This window comes from Limanda limanda, chromosome 11 (assembly GCF_963576545.1).
Source record: "Limanda limanda chromosome 11, fLimLim1.1, whole genome shotgun sequence".
Classification (NCBI taxonomy): Eukaryota; Metazoa; Chordata; class Actinopteri; order Pleuronectiformes; family Pleuronectidae; genus Limanda; species Limanda limanda.
In genome coordinates, this window is record NC_083646.1 from 10163371 (window position 1) to 10182935 (window position 19565).

At 46.0% G+C, this 19565-nt stretch overlaps 1 protein-coding gene across 3 annotated transcripts in view; it reads right to left on the bottom strand.

Annotated features, from left to right (window-relative positions):
• The window catches only part of LOC133013702 (nectin-2-like), an 81431-nt gene extending 64987 nt beyond the window's left edge, over positions 1-16444 (bottom strand). For all 3 annotated transcript variants that reach the window (XM_061080735.1, XM_061080734.1, XM_061080733.1), the window contains exon 1: positions 16018-16444. In XM_061080735.1, coding sequence (XP_060936718.1) covers positions 16018-16090 — 73 coding nt within the window. In that variant the 5' untranslated portion in view covers positions 16091-16444. The remainder of the gene's footprint in view (positions 1-16017) is intronic.
• Positions 16445-19565: the final 3121 nt, after the last annotated feature.

A 19565-nucleotide genomic window follows, 5' to 3' on the forward strand; every position in this document is an offset into this window, starting at 1 on the left:
ATTCTTCAAGTGTCCAAGTCACATTTCGTCTTTGTACATATCATTCAAGCTCTGGGCCCCCATGGCTTTGAACAACACAGTGTGCCTGCGAGGATAAACAACAACACGAGCGCACACTTGCACTGACGAACACACAATCATTCGCATTTCTGTCGCGTTGCCAGATTTATGGAGGCACAATACCCTCCGTCTGCCCTCTGAAAAGCTGCCATCAATGGCCGGAATTTGTTACACATGATTGCAGCGTGGCACTCATGTGGCAGAAAAGTACACAAAAAACTCCAGACTTATTTCTTATGACAAAAATGTATGTGTTTTGAGCGTTAACATCTGCATGAGGGAGGCTGGAGAGTGCGGCGAATCGGTGAGGCTGGTCGGGGGAAGACAAGAGATGTTAGAATAAAACTAAACTCGACAATTCCCGGTGAAGACAGCGGCTTTCGAAAGAGAACGGAATGTAACGTCGATAAATGAGAACATAAGAAACATTGGAGGGGAGGCAGAGAGAGATATGAGAGGGTGGTGGTGGTGGTGGGTGGGTGGGGTGAGCCGCAGAGCAACAGCTGCTGAGCATCACATCTGCTCCAAGTGGAGTCATCAGCAAACAGACAGACTGGAACCGACCCACTGAGGCAAGCCCAGGGGAGAACGAGGGATGGACAGAGGAAGAGAGGAAGAGCAGGAAGAGCAGAAAGGGGAAGGGGGGGGTGAGATGAGACGAGGATACAATTAAAGAGATGGACGGAGGGGAAAAACAAAGTGCGCGGAAGCAGAGGCAGCAACCTGTTACTGGAGGTGACGGAGAAGGGGTGGGGCAGTGTTGGTGAAGGTCTTTGCAGGGAACAGGAAACCTTAAATCACTTGTCGTTTTTCAGTTTTTTTTCTTTCTCTTTCTCTCTCGCTTTCACCCAGCTCTTTTCTCACCCGTTTCCCTGACATCCTTCCTCCATCTCTATCCCCTTCTTTCTCCCGTCTTTCTCTTCAGCGAGACTGACAGAACAAGAGAAGCCTGTGAGAGTAAAGATGAAAGGCCTGTGAGGGAGGTGTGGGTGCATGTGTTCAGGGTGTGTGTGTGTGTGTGTGTGTGTGTGTGTGTGTGAGATGAATGAATGACCCCTCTTATTCCTCATCCCCCACTGGGGCCGTCGTGCTCTAACACAATAGCAAAAAAAAAAACTACATCCAACACAACAGGGGCTGCGTGAAGGTCACACCGTGGCATACGTGTTTTTGGCGTGTGCGCGTCACATGTTCGTTCTCACTCGCACCGCGTTCCCACGGTAGGAGCAAGACACATATCAAACATCGCTGTAACAACCCTGCCTCCGTGTGAATATCATCTTGTGCCCGGCCTGGTTTCCTGTGGTGTACACCTCCAGCGTGTGGAGAGGCACCCTGAGTGGAGGTGCGGGCCCTGAGAAGTGCACATTGTTCATTCATGATAGCGGGCCACTGGCAGCGAGGGCGACCCCGGAGCAGAGTAAGCGATGTCGTTTGGCAGCAAATGAAGGGGAAAGAGCAAAGCAGTTTTATGCTAGCGTCGATCCGAGGTCTCACAGCGAGCTCTAACGTTAGTTAGCCCGGGCGCGGGACAAAGCTCAGCTTGTGTTCTCGGCTCTGCTTGCTGGAATAAACATAGCTGCAGCTTCACAGTTTCCTTTAGCTCGCCGTCTCCTCTGCTCTTATCTCCCCCCCCCCCCTCCCCCCTCCTCCCCTGCTGCCTAACAGAACAATCTACCAACGCAGCATGCACTTTCGAAAATATTTACTCACTTGGTATTGGCTGCACACAAAAGGCCATTCTCTCAGTGCCTCTGATGTCCGACATTCAAACAAACCATGCACCCACATGCACATGCTGACTTGCACCTGCTCTGGACCACTCCTCCCTCTCTCTCCCTCTCGACGTCGTGCACGCCCGCACACACACACTGTGGGGGTTATTCCTTTACTTTCTGAACTTTCCATCTGGTTCATGCTTGTTACTGTTCTCAAAAGTTGGTGTAGAAAAACAAGTTGAGCAGTGGCAGCAGCAGCAGTCGCAGCACCTTGCCTGCGGCGGGGAGTTTGGATCTGCTGCTCACACCCCTCTGATGCACCAGCCCTGACACTGTCTTAACACCTTTTCCTGTGCAGCTTGTGCCCTCTGTTCCCCTCTCTCTCTCTCTCTCCCCTCTATCTCAATCTGTCACCTTACGTTCTCCCCTCGGCCCTCCTTAATCTTTTTCCTCTTTGCATCCCTTCCAAACGCCAGTTTTTCAAGCAGCTTTTCAAACTAATCCAACATTTCCCTTTTTTTTAGCGAGCGAATCCAAATATAAGTTCATTAACAAATCGAGTCCTGACATCGGTTGCAGCGTTTGCAAAGCAGCGACTTCTCCAGGTTTCCTTGTTCATTAGCATATGTTTGAAAAGCCAAGTCTAAATGAAACGATCAGAGATGACGAACAACAAGCAAAGAGCCAGAATTAGTCCTATTGTTTGGCTGCATTTCATGCTTGTTTTCAATGTGCTGCACTTATGATTTTTCTAACTAGGCGCTGGAAATAGATGCAAATGAGTGGAGAGTCAGAAAAAGCTTGGCCGCCCAGAGTAATGACACATCCCAAGGGAGCCGACTGTTTTCGGGTGATTTTTCAAGAGCTCCTATGGAGGGTGTGCATGCTAATAAGTAATAATGTTCTATCAAAGAGAAACGCTGCTGGAGTCTGTCTTGTAGTGCTTCAGTATCTTTGACGACTTTCCAGCCTCCTCATCTTCCTGTCTGATCGAGGATGTGGTTCCATGAGCTGCACCTGTGTCTCATTACTGCCTCTGATGGTTTGGTAACAGGCTTCCCTCCTCTTGCCATCACGCTCTCACTCTTTTCCTCCCTTTAGCTACTGCCAACATACATTTACCTCTAAAAAGCAAGGCCTGCACTTGCCTCTTCCTCTTGCCAATTCACATGATCGCTACAGATCCTCTCAGAGTGTCAATTCTGCCATTACGGACTTGCCGCGGGTGGGGTGAACTGATGATTTTGTGCTACACCGATCCATGCCTCGATTTATCAGTCATTCACTTGACCAAGACAACACCGCATACGTCCCCCATCAATATCAGGTTCAATAACCCTGGAAGCAGGATTCTTTCATTATGAGGCTACAGTTTCCTAAACAGCAACAGTCCAATTTACTGTCACATTCAGAAACAAAGAAAAAAAAGAAATCCTCACAAATGAGGAAGGAACCGTTTGGCACTTCTTCTTCTGAGACATACTGTATTTAACATTAAGGCACGAGTATTGTACAGTCTAATGCATGACTGGTGTTGTTATTTCCCGTGTGAATATGGCAAAAATAAACTGAGAAAATATGTGTGATAACACTGATTTGCTTAGGATTAGAAGAAGCATCTTGTGTTCGTTGGCTCACGTGGAGATGTGAAAAGCACAGTTAAAGTGACACACAACTTAAGTTGAAGTTCCATTGTTTTTTTCATTTTGAATCACCTCAGCCAGGGAACTGCTGCAGTATTTCAAGCTGCATGTTCTGTATCATCGCAGGCTACAGACTCACTGTGTTGACCTGTACTTGGCATTATGATGTATGGCGTAGTAGGCAGCTGCAGTGCCGACTATAAATATTAACTCATATACAGTATTAGTACAACCAGGCAACTGTATTTTATCGCTCTCGTGCACAACAGATTCCAAGTGACAGATACACTGCAGCTTTAACTATGCAGTCTGACGTCTGCGTGGATATGTGCGAGCTAGCAGTAGCTGTAAATAACGCTGTGCACGACTATACGATACAGGAACAGAGCAAAACACCAAGTCAGGGTGAAATAAAGTTTTGGTTCGTAATGTGGCGGCCAAATAGGAATACGGCGGGCAACCACAGTTTAGATCATATATTCAAATCCTTCCTTTTTACATCTAATCCAATAAATTTATATACAATACATGAGGCAACAACAATCCAGTATATTTATGTGAAAAGTGTAACATTGAAGTCAGTTTAATCCAATGTGGAGTTACACATTGAATACCTAATCAGACTGGACTATGCATTATGATATAATGACCACTATCTGATTCTTTTAAGGCCAATTAACCCGAGGGTCAGCATTAAATGACCGTGTAAAAACTCAAGTGTATTCATTATACTTGACAAAGGAATGCAATACCGATGGAGATTATACGAGTCTTAAAACCAGCTACTGGGAGAGAAAAAAAGAGCAAGTCCAGCATTAGCCTTGATGGCTTGTGAGATAACTTGCTCTTGAGTGTGATGGCTTCGGGGGGGAATTGAGCGGCTGGGAGCATTACAAGATCATGGACTGGCTTCCTCCGACACTGCTGTGCATATTAATTCTTCCAATGCAGCTGAGCTCAGTTTGTCACATGTTGACACGGCTTAATTATGTCATCTAGGAGGGACGAGCTGTTTCAAGGGCAGCGTCTCCATCAATGGATTCTTGTTCTAAAATGTCAATAAGTCGTTAAAGATTGTTTTACTTTTAGCTTGTTAGGACCTTTCAAGGTGCATCAAGGGAATGATTAGATCCATGGATAGAAGAGGGACACTCGTGGTGAATAGAATGAGTTCTCCTAGGTGTGTGTCTTAATATTCCGTGGAAGGACCTTCTTACAATAACCAAATAGCCAATTCTTTAAGTAGTATCCTAACTGACAGGCGCGTCCATCAAACGCCTAGATCCCCTCACCCGTGGCCCCTCGCCATCCATCAATCTATCCCGACAGCGCCGCCGCCATCTCTCTCTCTCTCTATGTAAATAAACACTAGAGAGAACAGAGGAGGAGCAAAGGGCAGGGGGGGAAGAGGGAGAGGGAGAGGAAATCAAAGTAGGCCACTCAAACCTGAGACAAGCGGGCAAAGTCAGGTTCAAAGAGGAAAAAGAAGAGTGACCGGAGGCGTTGGTGGTGGTGGTGGTGGGGGGGTTAGCAAACTCACAATGAGCTGATGTGATGAGGGGAGAGACAGAAGAGAGAGAGTCATCTGGAAGGAATGAGGAGGAGAGATAAATTGGACGAGAGGAAGGGAACTGACTGGCACGGGGATGACAGCCAAACGAGCGGACGCACGAGAGGGAGTGGTGTAAGAGACGGCCGGGAAAGAGGGATGGAGAAGAATAACATCTATGCAGGACATCAATAATCTACGTCAGATAAAGCAATTCTGTGTCGAAACCAGACGACAAAATGGTGAGGGAGACGGAGGGAGGAAAAAGGAGAGAGAAAGAGGGACAAATAAATGAACAAGGGAAAGTTGAAAGGTGGAGCCTGGGGGACTTCTATTTTAAACCAGAACAATTGAGAGCACTTGCGTTAGAGGAACCACTTCCTTTTCCTCACCTCACCCCCCCAACACCACCAGCACCCACCCTCCCCCCCAATCTTCCTAAGGCTGTGTCTATTTAAATGTGTGTTTAAACGGCGAGTGTTACTGCTCTAATCAAGGCTGGCATCACAGCACATTCCCTCTCTCCTTCTCCCTGTCTACCTTTCCCCCCCCGGCATGCTGTCTTCTTCTGTCGCTCAGGCCCCGCACACACGCAAGACGCACACAAGCAAGACACGCGCACACACACACACACACACACACACACGAGTGCACCATGCATGACTGTGCCGTGCCAGAGATAAATTCATGAATCACTGGTGCACAAATCAGCCGCCAGCTTGTTGCGAGAAGAGGAAAGTTGGGAGAGAGGAAAAGGACAGAAGTAAGCGGTTCGAGTGTTTCCTTTAAAGAGTTTTTTTTTACATTTTTAAAGGGAGGTTTTAGAAGATGGCTCCTAGCAACCTGAGGGAGTGAGCATGCACCCAATGAGCCTCGGTGACAAGTTCTAGTCAGCAGAGAAGATACTCGGTCTCTCTCTTTCACTGTCCTCTTTCTCCCTCCCTCCTGGCTCTTCCTAAAGAGGCTTAGATAGAAAGCCAAACCAGCAAATAGCCGAGAAACATGCAAGTGTATGATACGCGCACACAGCTCAAACCAGCGTATCGCATAGGAAACAGCAAATATCTGACTTTCCACAGACAGATTCCCTTTGAAAAGGCCCAGTGTACCAGGAAAACCTGTTAGAAAAAGCACCAGAGTGGTCCATCCACACAGCAACAAAACAGCCTCTCCATCAGCTTCCATTTCAAGAGAAACTACCCAATCATCTCTTGTTACCACGTTTCCTCTGGGGCTGCTACTCAAAGGCAAGTCTGTCCATTGATACAGGTGTGGTGCAGAGGGAGGAAAGGGAGAGGGGGGGAGGCAGGACAATAGACGTCCTTTTCAGTGGTCTCCCTCGGCTCACCTGGATTAAGGGGAAGAGTCTGGGGGGACGGAGGGGGGAGTGGGGTCGCTCAGCTCGGGCCGAGAACAATAGTGTCTCTGTATTCTGTAACACCAAGTGCATCATTCTGTCTAGCAGCAGCCAGCTGACAGCCTGGACTAAAAACAACATCTCAAGCCTGCTGCTGGTGAATGTTAAATTCCACTTATGAAAATGAGTTAAAAATGTATCACGACACAGTTAACCCAGACTCCAAAAATAACACCAGTGCGCCGTTTCATAAAAAAAAAATTCAATGATGAAAAACAGACAAAAGCTGAATATAACCACATGTAAGTAACTGGTGCCCACAGATGTTTGGCATTTTTAGTTGAAGAATACCTCAAACTGTGACTTGACTATTAAAATAGTTGCTGATTAAACTTCGTCAATCACCTAATAATTGTATGATATATTTACTATATTTTTTAAAGTTTGATACGACTGTTAGCTGCTGAGAACAGCTACCGACTCTTTCAATCTGCTTTTAGAGATATTACTGTAGGCTATGTGTGGTAGCATTTTTTAAAGTTTCAGAGCTCTCAGAAAGGTGACTCAGAAGTTAAAACAACTTTTATTTATTAGAGCCAGACTGGAATGGATTTTTCTGGCTGATACTGGTATAAGAAAAAAGTCAGATACTGATAAATTGGCTGAAATATACATTAAAAAAATGTTGTAGTGATTCCTAAGATGTCATTATTAAACTAATAAAGGAAAGTATTTGAGGTTTGATATTTTACGGTTTGAACATGAACTTTATTATAAATAAAAAGAAACACATGTACAACCACATAGAGCTTAACATAAATGTAAATACCAATATGTCTAATGTCTGTTTATCAGGATATTTTTGAATCGTTCATTGATTGAACAATTTTTTGATTTTGTGCTACACCGATCCATGTCTCGATTTATCAGTCATTCACTTGACCAAGACAACACCACATGCATCCCCCATCAATATCAGGTTAAATAAACCTGGAAGCAGGATTTTTTGGCAAAATTTCTGATTCTTTCATTATGAGGCTACAACTTCCTAAACAGCAACAGTCCAATTTACTGTGACATTCAGAAATAAAGAAAAACGACAAATCCTCACAAATGAGGAAGGAAGGAACCGTTTGGCACTTCTTCTTCTGAGACATACTGTATTTAACATTAAGGCACGATTATTGTACAGTCTCGTGCATGACTGGTGTTGTTATTTCCCGTGTGAATATGGCAAAAATAAACTGAGAGAACGTGTGATAACACTGAATTGCTTAGGATTAGAAGAAGCATATTTTGTAATTGTTCAGGCTCTAACATTCACCTATATTCAAAAAAACATTCTCAGAAAATAAAAATCGCCCATAAATTCACCTAAAGTGTCACAAAGGTGGTTTCCGTCACAGCATCAGGTCGTGTTACTCTGCACACTGCGAATTAACTCTTCAAATGTAATCCCATTTCATCTGCAGTGTGAGATTCTTGTTAGATGAGTCAGGCTGTATTAGTGGCCTTGTCACCGCCTGCAGGGGAGACGAGTGTGTGACGGCATCTACCAGCAGGGGAGTGGACGGTGTCAGCCCGGCACGACAGGTTAGCTCGGCTGAAAGCCTGAAATGAAAGAAAATCCTGCATCTGTTTCCATTCCCCCGTCCGTCTCACCTCCCCTCCCTCTCCTCAGCTCGCTCGCTCACTTGACTTTGTGCCGTCACTTCTCCTTTTCCCGTCCTCTGTACAGTAATCAAGTGATTCAACCATCAAATCACCCCAACGTCTCTGGGAACTAAGTGCACATGTATGCCAACATATGTACGGTTTTGTGTGTTTTTTTCGGTTGCGTGCTAAAGAGGTGGAAGTGATGTGTTTGTCGTTCCGCCGTCCGGGCGAGGGAGAAGGGGGTGAGATAATTGGAGGAGGGGTGTGGTGGGGTAAAACACTGTAAAAGTGTCACAGCGACTTAACCTTCAAAAAAATGCCCACCAGCGTGGAGTGGGAGGTGTTCTTGGCCATTAAGAGAAAAATAGGTTGTGGAGGACGAGGGAGAGAGAGAGAGAGAGAGAATGATTGATGTGTAGAAGAAAAAAAACAAACAGAAGACCTCCTTGGGGGGGATAGGAAGATAGAAACGACTGCAATACAAATGTCCATAGGGAGGGGGGAGGCTGTTAAAGGTATGAGGCAAAACTTAGAGTGAGAGAAAAGGGGAGCAAACAAGAGCAGGAGAGGAAAAGTGGCAACGGCAGTTTCGGAAAAGCTTAAAGAGAAACTGTGGGACTGACATGGAGAGAAGAGACAGGGGAATTGGATGGTGGGACAGGGAGAGGAAGAAAGCTGAGGTAGAGGAGAAGAGAGGGATGGAGATTAAGGGGAAAGAGAGCGTAAGAGGATAGAGGAAAGCGAGAGACATTCCAATTACAGAAGCAAAAAAAAAAAAAGAAATCAAATACAAATTGTGGCTAAGACCAGACAGAAGGAGAACAAAGAACAGGATGAGAAGAGGAAGAGAGATACAGTAAGACACAGCAGTTTACTGAACAGATGGATCAATTATGGGGACCAAATTACAGAGAAGAGGAAGTTGAACATTAGGAAAGGAAGTCAACAGAGAAAGACGGAGAGAGGGCAAAGGAGGAATAGATCAAGATGGAGAAGTGGAAGTAAAAGCACGAGTGTGACCGGCCGGAACATGGTCTAGACAAATTGCTCCAAGGAAGGAGAACCTGGGGCCTGTGCTACGAAGCAAGCTCAGCACACCCAGGATCTGTTTTCATTATCCAGCTTCACTTAAACTAACAAATGACTCTGGTTTCCCAGTGATCTGATTGGTCAGGAGTTTCGGTAGTTGACAGTTTTTGATCTCATATTTCAGGATCATGGAGCAGGTTTGTGCTTCAGCCTGGTAATTTACCCCAGAAAGAAGTGAACCAGCTTCATTAGGACTGAAAACTCAAGGGTTAATCCTTGAGTTTCCAGTTTGGTAGTTCAGGCCCCTGCTCTCCCTAAGGAGCCACAGCAAACAAACTGGGGCCCACCTCTGTTGACAAAACACTGCACTGATAACACTAAACCTGCTGCCTCTGTGTGACCTTAATGTACCTTTTCGTTCGGGAGAGAATTTATATGCTGCTGCCATTGCAAGGCCCGTGGGACTAATGAAGAGTGCACTGCTTGTTTATCAGCGTAGCATGGCAGCACATTTTCAAAACAAGTGAAACAATACACACAGTGCTGATATCAGCGGAGAGATATTCTTCTAGGATCCTAACACAGGCGGTCTTGTAAAACACAAGAACACACTCTGCGTGGCTTCATGAAAAATAAAGCTGTTGTGCATTATCTCAGCCATGACGTGCTCCATCTCCTATTTCCACGATATCTGTGCAAGAATACTGCATTTTCTTTTTATTACGCTATGTAATTTTACTCCTGCGCCTCAGATAAATCTCCCGGGGGCCGAGAGGAAAGCTGGCTGAATTGAAAGCAGTTGGTGAGCACAAGGTTTTTTGAGGAGCATGAGTCCGCAGTCCTGATGAGACCCTGTCACACCAAATTCAATTTCCTCCTGTAGCTACAGCCCGTCCACCGCCCGCCGATAAGTGAGAATTCGACATGACCTTGATAGAGTCGGATGCGATGGAGATGCAGCACATCTGCGTCTCTGTATATTGATAGAGGAGCAAAAAGGTGAGGAAACAGCTGTAACCTTGTCGGCCTACAAGCTTCGACGTGAGGAATAAAAATGTGTGAAACGAGACAAGCACAGGGGTGGTGGCGGCGGTGGAGGCGAAAAGCGGCTCGACATTTCACAAAACCGGTGGCAGAGAGGACACAGGCGGGGATTAGCAGAGGAGGAGGGGACAGAGCCATGTTTCATGGCGCTGTCACGCCGGCGGAGCGAGCCCTAAATGTTTTCAATATCACATAAGGGCACTGCATCATCCACCATTCAATACCGGATCAATAACGCAAACCACCTTCCACCTCGCAAACTACATTTAGACACATTAAGGTGACTGCTAATGAACGGCCGTGTGCACGTGCGTGTGCATGTGTGTGAGTGAGTGCAGGGATTGCTGAGGAGGACACACTCAAGGGCCTCAGTGCTTAGTAGCACAGAGATCTGCTGAGTGCACTATAGGGAGGATTTCAGGAATAAAAGATAGGGACAAAGACAGAAGGATGACGGCGAGAGGCTACAGGTCAGATAACCATTAAAAAAGAGAAAGGTTAGTGTAAGCAGTTCTTTCACTGTCCACAATGGAAGGCTCTTTGGCTGTTAAATATGTGCCTCATGCTTTAAGAGCGGGAGAAGAAGAGGAGGGAGGTGCGACTAAAATTACAAATGAGCTGATAATTCTTGGCCTCCCCGGTTCACTCCCTCACAGTTTTCTCGATGAAAAAAAAAAAACTCCTTTATCCGCTATGCCAAGATGCTGTGGCGTGGAATTTTAAAATGTCGACATCCTCAGCCTGCGCTCACCCCTCTCACCCCTGTCTCCCCTCTCGGGATTTGACTGCAGCGGGGGTCGCAGAAACACCCATCTTCCAAGTCTAGTTAATTAAGGGGATTTTATTTTAAGGAGTTTGGCTGCCTTTCAATGGATCTGCAATCGGAATTACCGCTCATTCTCCACATTGGCTGAGCTGGAATGGGTCTGACCCGCGTCTCCCTAAATTCCAGCTGGGGTTTGTTAGACATAGGCAAATGCAGATTTGGCGAGAGGTATCTTGACTAATGGGGTGGAAACGTGTCTGACGTGACTGAAAACTAAAGTTAACAACATAAACAAGATAAGCTGCTGGCATGCTACTCCAGAGAATACTACAGTCTTGAAACTCCATTATCTAGAGACATGTGGGCGGTTACAGAACATTATGAAATGGTCTCTTGCAGCGAACTCATATCAGAGTATGAGCTAATGCACAGATTCGATGTGGCCCAGATAAGAGTTTAAACCAACACCTCTGCCAAGAATATCATCGACTCCAGTGCAGTGGTGTTTTTGGAAACCCCTCCGCTGCCTTATTCACACTAATTGCATTTGGCATTCCTTTCTAAGAGGAGGATTCGGCTCATTTTCCTTTGGATCAGATGGGAGCGACTCCAGCAGTCTGGAAACCCCTGGAGATTAACACAAACATCCCTGTGGGGGGCTCTCAGTGTGACCCCGACACTGGCCGCCATCAACCCAGCATGTGCATGTAGGTGGAGGGCAGGAGGGGAGACTTCCGACATGGAGATGGTTTCATCACAGAACTGGAACGGCACTCGAGTGGTAGAGCGCAGACTTCTGCAAAGGCCCAACAGTCCCTTTGAATTCAATTAAGCTGCACCAAATTGCACACATGTATAAATCAGTCAGGTAAATATGTCTAATACTTCCCCCCAAAAGCAAGGCCAATAGTATTTGGAACCTTTTCGTATCAAGCAATGAAAAACTCGTAAACTAAAATGTACTAGTGTGAGGATTAAGCCGTTTTCTATGGGAAATCTGTGCAAATGCCAAATGTTAAAGATCAGGATCCGTAGCAAAATTTAATGGGTTCTTTTTCTGACCCTCACTGCATCTTTCTTCCGTGTTACGTGGTAATCCGTCTGGTGGTTTTTCGAGTGACATTGCTCACAAACCAACCAACAAACGGAAAAAGGTGGATAACAAACCCTTCTTAGGGGGGAAGTAGCTCTACCACATTTAGTTTCCTTATCCAGCAAACACAGCAAGTTGAAAGAAAAGCACCCTTAAAAGGGCAGAGAGTGAGATGTGATGTCTGTAGGAGATAACAGGGTTGCTCCTGAGGACGACACACACATGCACTGCCATCCAGAGACGTGACGGCTCCTCCCCACTATTGGAATGCCATCTGACTTAATGGCGCAGCCTCAGGTCACTTCCCTTATTCATCACCAGCTGTGTGTGTGTTTGTGTGCGCGTGCGTGGGAGTGGGTTTTCAGTTGTGTTTGCGGTCCGTGGCCTAAAATGCAACAAAACGCAGTGACTCGTGCTCATCTACCCCCTCTCTTCAGACTCATCCGTCCAGTCTAATGATATTTGCCAAGTCAACAATGAAACCTCATGGATTCTTTGTGTGTCTGGTCAAAGTCCTTTTCATGGAAATTCATTTAGAAAAATATTGGTATATCTAAAAACCCTTATTTTAATAAATATAGCCTCCGTGTCTGAAATGTTTTCCATGCATCCATTTAAAAAGCTTTCTATCTATTGCTACCTAATTGTGAGATAAGAGGCATTTTGTTTTTTTCGGCTGCCATCGCAAATAACCACTGAGAAAAGATAACTAATTTTTCTTACAGAAATAACAAATATTTGCTCCAGTCCTTCTATAATTGAGTTACTTGAAAATAAAGGAGCCACATTCGCTTCACATTTTTCCATGAGGACACACAAGCACAAGCATGGTTGGTATCTCTGTCACATCTCCATTAAACCGTAAATTCAAGCATACTTGTCTGAATCAATGAACTCTTAATGGTGATTATAAGGGAGAGAAGAGGGTTACTGATGTGTCACTTAAACAGGGAAGGCCCCTTCGTTGATGTATGTAAGGAAGTACTAGTGTATATCAAACGTAGAATGAGATTCTCCTACAGACACACACAGGTCTACCTGACCTTTTCAAAATCCATCTGACATTTACAAGGCCGCAGCAAAGGGGCAGGGACAGCTCATTTACATAATGATAGGACCTAACTGTGACAGCCATTAACGCCAAAACCAAACTCAGACCGAAGCCCCTCGATCCACGGGGACTAATGAGATACTAAGGACTTACTTCGTCTTTCTTTTATTAGGGAAGAAAAATAAACTCCTCATGATTCATCAACTGCATTTTTCTTAATGGTCAGAGGTTATGTTTGTTTTTTTTTGCCTGTTGTAATGAAGAAGCTCTGCAGAACTGCACCGTCCTCACAGGATATCTGGACGTGTAATGGAACAGTGGGACTTGTGAATGTGTGTTTGTTGGGAAGGGAGCGAGTTGTCACGATGCTGGAACATGTCCAGCATTTCATGTCATTACAACATTAGCTAGTGGAACCATGTGGGATGTAAAACACACCATTTCACTGGGGCCCCAAACGAGACTGGCTGACAGAAAATCCCACAGCCATGGTGACAGACCGTGGTGGGTCTCTCAAGTGGTTTACTTTCCTGCCTGTCTGCATGATATTCCTGTCATAAGCAGAATGGCCTAGAGTCCAAACAGAGGCTGGGAGTCTGGGCGGAGGGGGGGGTCCATTTTTTGAATAACCCAATGACTGCCGTCACTCAACAGGGGCGCAAAGATTGCAGGAATTTAAAAAAAATAGAGACGAGAACAAGGCCCCTGTATGTACTCGACAGAAGAGGTGGGGGAGGGAGCGAGGGTTTGGCGGGAGACAGGGGGAGGCTTCGAGTGGCGGGTGGGAAAGAGGGGAGATGGGGCGTCGCCTGTCTTAATCAGTTGCTGTCCGTTTAGTTTTCCAGCCAATCAAACGAAACTCAGCCTCGGCCGCAGCCCCGGCAGAAAGCAGCCGGGGAGCAGCCACCTGTTTCCTCCCAAAACCCGAGGAGAGTTGTGGAGAGAAGCTCTGGCTCGATTGCTTTTGAGGTTCAGAAAGAAAAACATGGCTTTATTTGTGGGCAGAAGAGGAAGCAGCCTCCTCCTCCCCCGGCCCTGACCCTGCCTGCTCAACAGTTTCACAGGCAGCCAGTCAGCCAGTCCACCCCCCCACCTCCCCCCCCCTGCACACACACACACAGCATACTCAGCCATAAAGACAATGCTGCCATAGCCTCCGACCCCCCCCGCCCGCCCCAAACTCCCCTCATATAAGCCCAGCCTTCTCCCAATAAAAACATCTCCATGGTAATGGGCCAAGCCTTCCTGACCCACATCCACGGGCCCTTACAGCCTTGACTTGGGGGGGGGTTGGGGTTGGGGGTTCTGTAATATAGTGTAATTTCAGAGCTTAAACTAGACCCCCAACCTGCAATCTTCTATTAAGACCCACAGAATCCTACCTTAATTAAAACCCATCAATCTCGACATAGATTTTTTTTTTTTCTTTTTTAAATTAAAGCTGGGGCATATTAAAGTGACAACTTTGCAGAGGATTCTGGGAGTTTCAGACTGCCGGGTAGAAGGTGGAGGTAAGTGAGTGCTGACAGAGCTCGAGTGGAAACAGGGAAACTAAGAATGCAAAAAGCAGACGAGCGGGGGGGGGAAGAAAAGTTTCTTTCCTGCGGCAGTTGCAGCTTTAACTCGCATTGCTTCACTATTCCCCAAAAGGAGGTTAGAGGTTCACGTTGAAACCAAAAAAAAACAAATGACTCAAATAAAACAGCAGTCTTTTTGCATTCTGGTTAAAGCCTTTTCCGTTTTTTTTTCCATTCTCCCTCATAAATATGTAAAAGCTCTTGTTTAGTTTTTTTTCTCCCCCCACTTTTCTCACTCCCCTAAGAGCACTTCATGGTCTGTGAAATGAAAATGGACAGAAAAGGTCCACGGCATGAATAAGTCAAAAAGAGCGACTGAGTTTATGAGTCGTGATTAAAAGCAACGTTTAGAGAAGGGAGCTGAACATGCGTACAATCCCATGTTGTGATGGGTTTGAACTAGTCCTACATTCTTGCCCTAATTACAGCACAAAACAAATAGCTGTCCTTTACAGGGGAGGCCAAAGAGAGAAAAAAACATGAACTGGTTTCACGCCACACACACACACACACACACACACACAGACACACACACACACACACACATAATCATATGTTAATGGGTTAACTGCATGCCAGGAATGTTTGCTGTCATTTCTGGACCTATGGCCGTGACCTTAGTGCCTGAAGGCAACATGACCTCTACAGGACTGGAAAACACCTGAATTATTAAACCTGTGTCGACCTGTTGCCAAGGAGGCGGGAGGGGCCTGTTGCCTTTTTAAAATTAAGATTACATATCTACATGCTGTGGATTCGCTGGATGAGAAACTGTGCCTGGTTAACTGTACACGAGAGCTCCCCCCTTTCCTCCCATTACTCTGTGTGTACATTAAGAGCTGATTCCAGAACCATTTTCCTCAAGTGAACTGTAACTAATAGAGGATGATGTGTGGACAGAGGATAAAGGAGCATGGGGGGGGGGGGGTTGAGGAGGGGAGAATTGGCTGAAGGGGAGAAAAAAGAAGAACCAAGGACGCATTGGAGCAGAGAGGGAGTTAAAAAGAGGAGAGAGAGAAAGAGAAAGAGAGAGAGAGAGAGAGAGAGAGAGAGAAAGAGAGAGAGAGGACACCTGGGGAAAAACACCTTGCTCCACACAGAGCCACACCTTAGAACAAACTAAAGGCTGTTGAGTCACCGACCGAAACTCGGGCCCGACAGATCGATACAGCTCACAGTTACAAACCAAAACCACCGAGAGAAGGAAGATTAAAGTGTCTCACTTCACTCTGCGAATAAAACCCAGCGGGGAAATAAAGATTATAGCTTTAAAAACATCCTCAATAATACACCGAGTGTGAGGAGGGGATCACCTGCCGGATTTCCTGCTCCTGTCGCCGCCAGGACAGAGACAGACAGGTGCCACAGCGAAGGTTTCTAATTCTCACCCTTATTACGCACAGAGGAAATACACAGATAGAGGAGGCGGAAGTTTTTTGGTTTTTAGTTCTAAGTGATTTTTTTTTATTCTTACCGTGTCCTGCGAGTATGGACGCGAGCAGGCAGAGCAGTCCCATCATGCTGGGGAGGTCGTGCTGTCTCGCCATGGTTTGTCTCTCCGGTCCTCTGTGTGTGGACACGTCTCTTCCGTTCAGCTCGAACCCGCCGCTTCACAGGCGTGAGAACACACAACTTGTCCGTCCGCAGCACGGAGCACAGCAGGGGGTCCGACTGCTGACAAGTGTCCCGACACTGCGCACTGAACACGGACTCACAACCGCCGAAATGAACGTGTAGTGGGATAAAATACAAATCTGTTTAAAAGAAAATCCTGGTGAGTTGGTCCCGGCGGAGGTGCACAGGTGGAGACGGATCTGCGTGTGACGAACTAGTTCCGGAGAGTGTGTGAGGAGTGTGAGCGAGGCGGTCTGACCGGGTGCCTGATTGTGAGTGTGTGTGTGTGTGTGTGTGTGTGTGTGTGTGTGTGTGTGTGTGTGTGTGTGTGTGTGTGTGTGTGTGAGTGTGTGTATGATGATGTCATCAGCCTGAGAAGCGTCACAGCCCCGCTTCCCCACCACCCAAAAAAAAAAACACTGTCAGGACCAGCTCCAGCAGGGAGGGGCTTCTGGGAAACAACTTGTTGAAAGAGACCCCCCCCAGCCCCCCCCTGGGTTTTTAAAACACAACCTGCTCCTCGATGGCATCCTAAGCGCACAGCAGGTTTCACTTTGAAGATTTTTTTGTCATGAAATGGATTGAAAACACAGAATCGAAGGCAAAGATTCATATCCAGGAAAAAATGACCTACTTTTGTTATCCAGCCGCTGAGAAGTTAAGTCTGTTACAGCGAAGTCCTCTGTGGGGAATGTTGTTGTGCTGGGGCTGAACTTAAATTAGCAATAATAATAATAACAACAAATCATATCTTTATTTATGTAGCACTTCTCAAAACAAATGAATATATATATAACAGAATGAATAAAAACCCTACAATCCATGCAAGACAAGAATACAAACTGGAAGAAGGTCAAATCCAGGAGTGCAGTGCTGTAAAAGTACATTTTAAACTTTGGTTTCAAACTTTAAAAAAAAGTCCAAACCAACAAAGTTTCTAATATCACCAACTGTTTTTTTACAGTCTATGAATGCGTAGAAAGAGATGATTCTTACGCCCTCTGCTGGTTGTTTCCGCACACAGAATCTTAGAAGAGCTCATAGAAACAGCACATCCCCCAAATCAATCAACATTCATTAATGAACGGCAAATTGTTAATATAGTGTCAGTCAGCAGAATCAAACCGAGAATAATCAGCTCCTCGTATCTATTTGCAGACTCCAGCCGACTCTGCTGATGAGCTCCCACCACCCAGCCCCCACCCTACCTCCTCATCCTTGTTCAGAATAACTTCCAATTCATTTTGTGCCATTTTTCCTCTGAAGCTGGGAGCAAACATAGCAGAGGCATTATCTGGTTTAGGTCTAATCCCTATACCCAAGTGTTTTACAGCCAGTGTAATTACATCTCAGCGAGTCCCACAGTTTCAACCGTGCCGCTCCGCTTCTTCCCTTTCTGTTCCATTTTCAAAATTCTCCTCCAGCTTCACCCACTTATTTCCACACTCTGATTCTGGGGTGTGCAAATCCTGCAAGACACAAATGATGATCAGGGGTCAGACAAAGACAAGAGGAAAACGGCAGGTCTTACAAGAGGGTTTTATTTTCATTCCTCTTCCCTTGTCCCACTCATCGTAAATCCACATAAATGCATCTGCAGTGCAAACAAAGCAGCTACAGGTTTTTATTTCCATCTCTGCAGTGCCATTTTTGGATTTGCAGCCATCTTGTGGCCCTGTAGCTGAGTGCCTGAGCTCCAACATGTGTGCAGGGAGCCAGGGACCCCCCATACACACGGCTAAATCATAGGCCACGTATTCATGGCAGAGTGAGGAGCTTAAAAGAATGTGGCCACCAAATAGAGGATTTCATTCCTTCACACACTCATCCATTTTTCATACCCGTACCCAATCGACCTTCACAGCTACTACTTTACAGCTACCACCCACTTTACCCGCACAGTGCTTCGCCTCTTTTCTCCCTCGCCGTCTCACACCGCTTACACCTTCCCTTCATCTACACCTCACTTTCCTCCCTCTCTCCCTCCCTCTCTGCCTCTTCCCCGTGTCATTCGATTTGCTTTGTCCACTCGTCCTTCAGTCCTTGCTGCTATTCATCCCCGTCCTCCATCCCCGGGCTCTCGGGGGGTCTGTGGCAGTGATAATGAAGCACATAGTTAACAGATATTAGCTCATTGGCAGTGGATTCATTAGACAGAGCCAAGGCTTATGGTGATTATTTACCCGTAGAGGAGGGGCCACGGGATCAGTGGCACGCTCTGTGTCACCAGCCACAGGCCTCTTTGAAGTCACACTGTCTCTGCTCTCCTGCAACACTCTCGTACTTCTCCTCTCCACGGGTTTGTTCTCTCAGCCTGTTGGAGCACCTCTCCCTCCACATCTCTCCCTTCATGCTGCTCTCAGTTTTGTTTCTCCTTCCCTGTCATTACATACACCCACAATACATCGCTGCTTTCTCTCCATCTCCCTCCCTCTCTCTCTTTCTCTATCACTCTTCACCGCCCCCATTCACCCAATGGTAATTATGGAAAAATCTGTAATAGCGCTCAGAGGAGCTGATAATACCTTCAGCTTAATTAAAGACATTTACGGGATGTAAAGACAAGTAGCCGAGGGGTTACTGTGCACCCACACTTACCCAAAATTTTTATTTCTCGCCTTTTCATCTCCCTCAGTCCCCCGGCTTTCTGCTATTCATATAATTTTCTCCATTTCACACGCACAATGTGATACAGACATGAATACATGCTCTATGCTTTCGTCATAATGAATGTTAGGGTCAGGAGTTCTGTAACCAATTGCCCACAATTACAGCTCTAGAGTGTTTGTAATTTATCAGCCTCGTACACACACACACATGACAGCAAAACAGACAGTCCTTTCCTGCTGATTATCTCAGTGTTGGTTTTGCCACATCCTGTTGGGCTGAAGGATCTGCATCCAACTTGTTTACATGTCAGTCAGGGACACCAGTAATACCGCAGGAGAGCGAACAATACTTTGTGTTCTGCTGCGTACTTAGAAAGGTCACAGTGTTGGAGACAGCTGCTGCAGAGAAAGTGTTTTGCTTCCTTGATTTAAATGTGTGATGGAGTCTGGTTTTCTCACCTTTGTTCTTGTATCTTCGTTTGCGGTGCATTCCTCTCGAAGTGACATCACAGGTATGAAACGCTTTTTCCATTTTTTTGAGATGGTCTCTGCTCTTGCTGGGAGAAGGGAGCCTACGATTCCCAACTATTACATCACTTTTTGATTAGCGAACATGAATAGAGCTGTTTCTTTAAATTAAACGATAAGTCATGCAGAGAGTTACATCAAATTCAGGGGGAGCTCAAAGACGACTTGTGTTTTCTTTCGAGTTTTGCTCTTCTCTTGTTTCCCCAGTGTAATTCTTCCTCCTCTCAATACTGGCTGCAATAGCATTATTGCATCTAAAGCATATGATGTT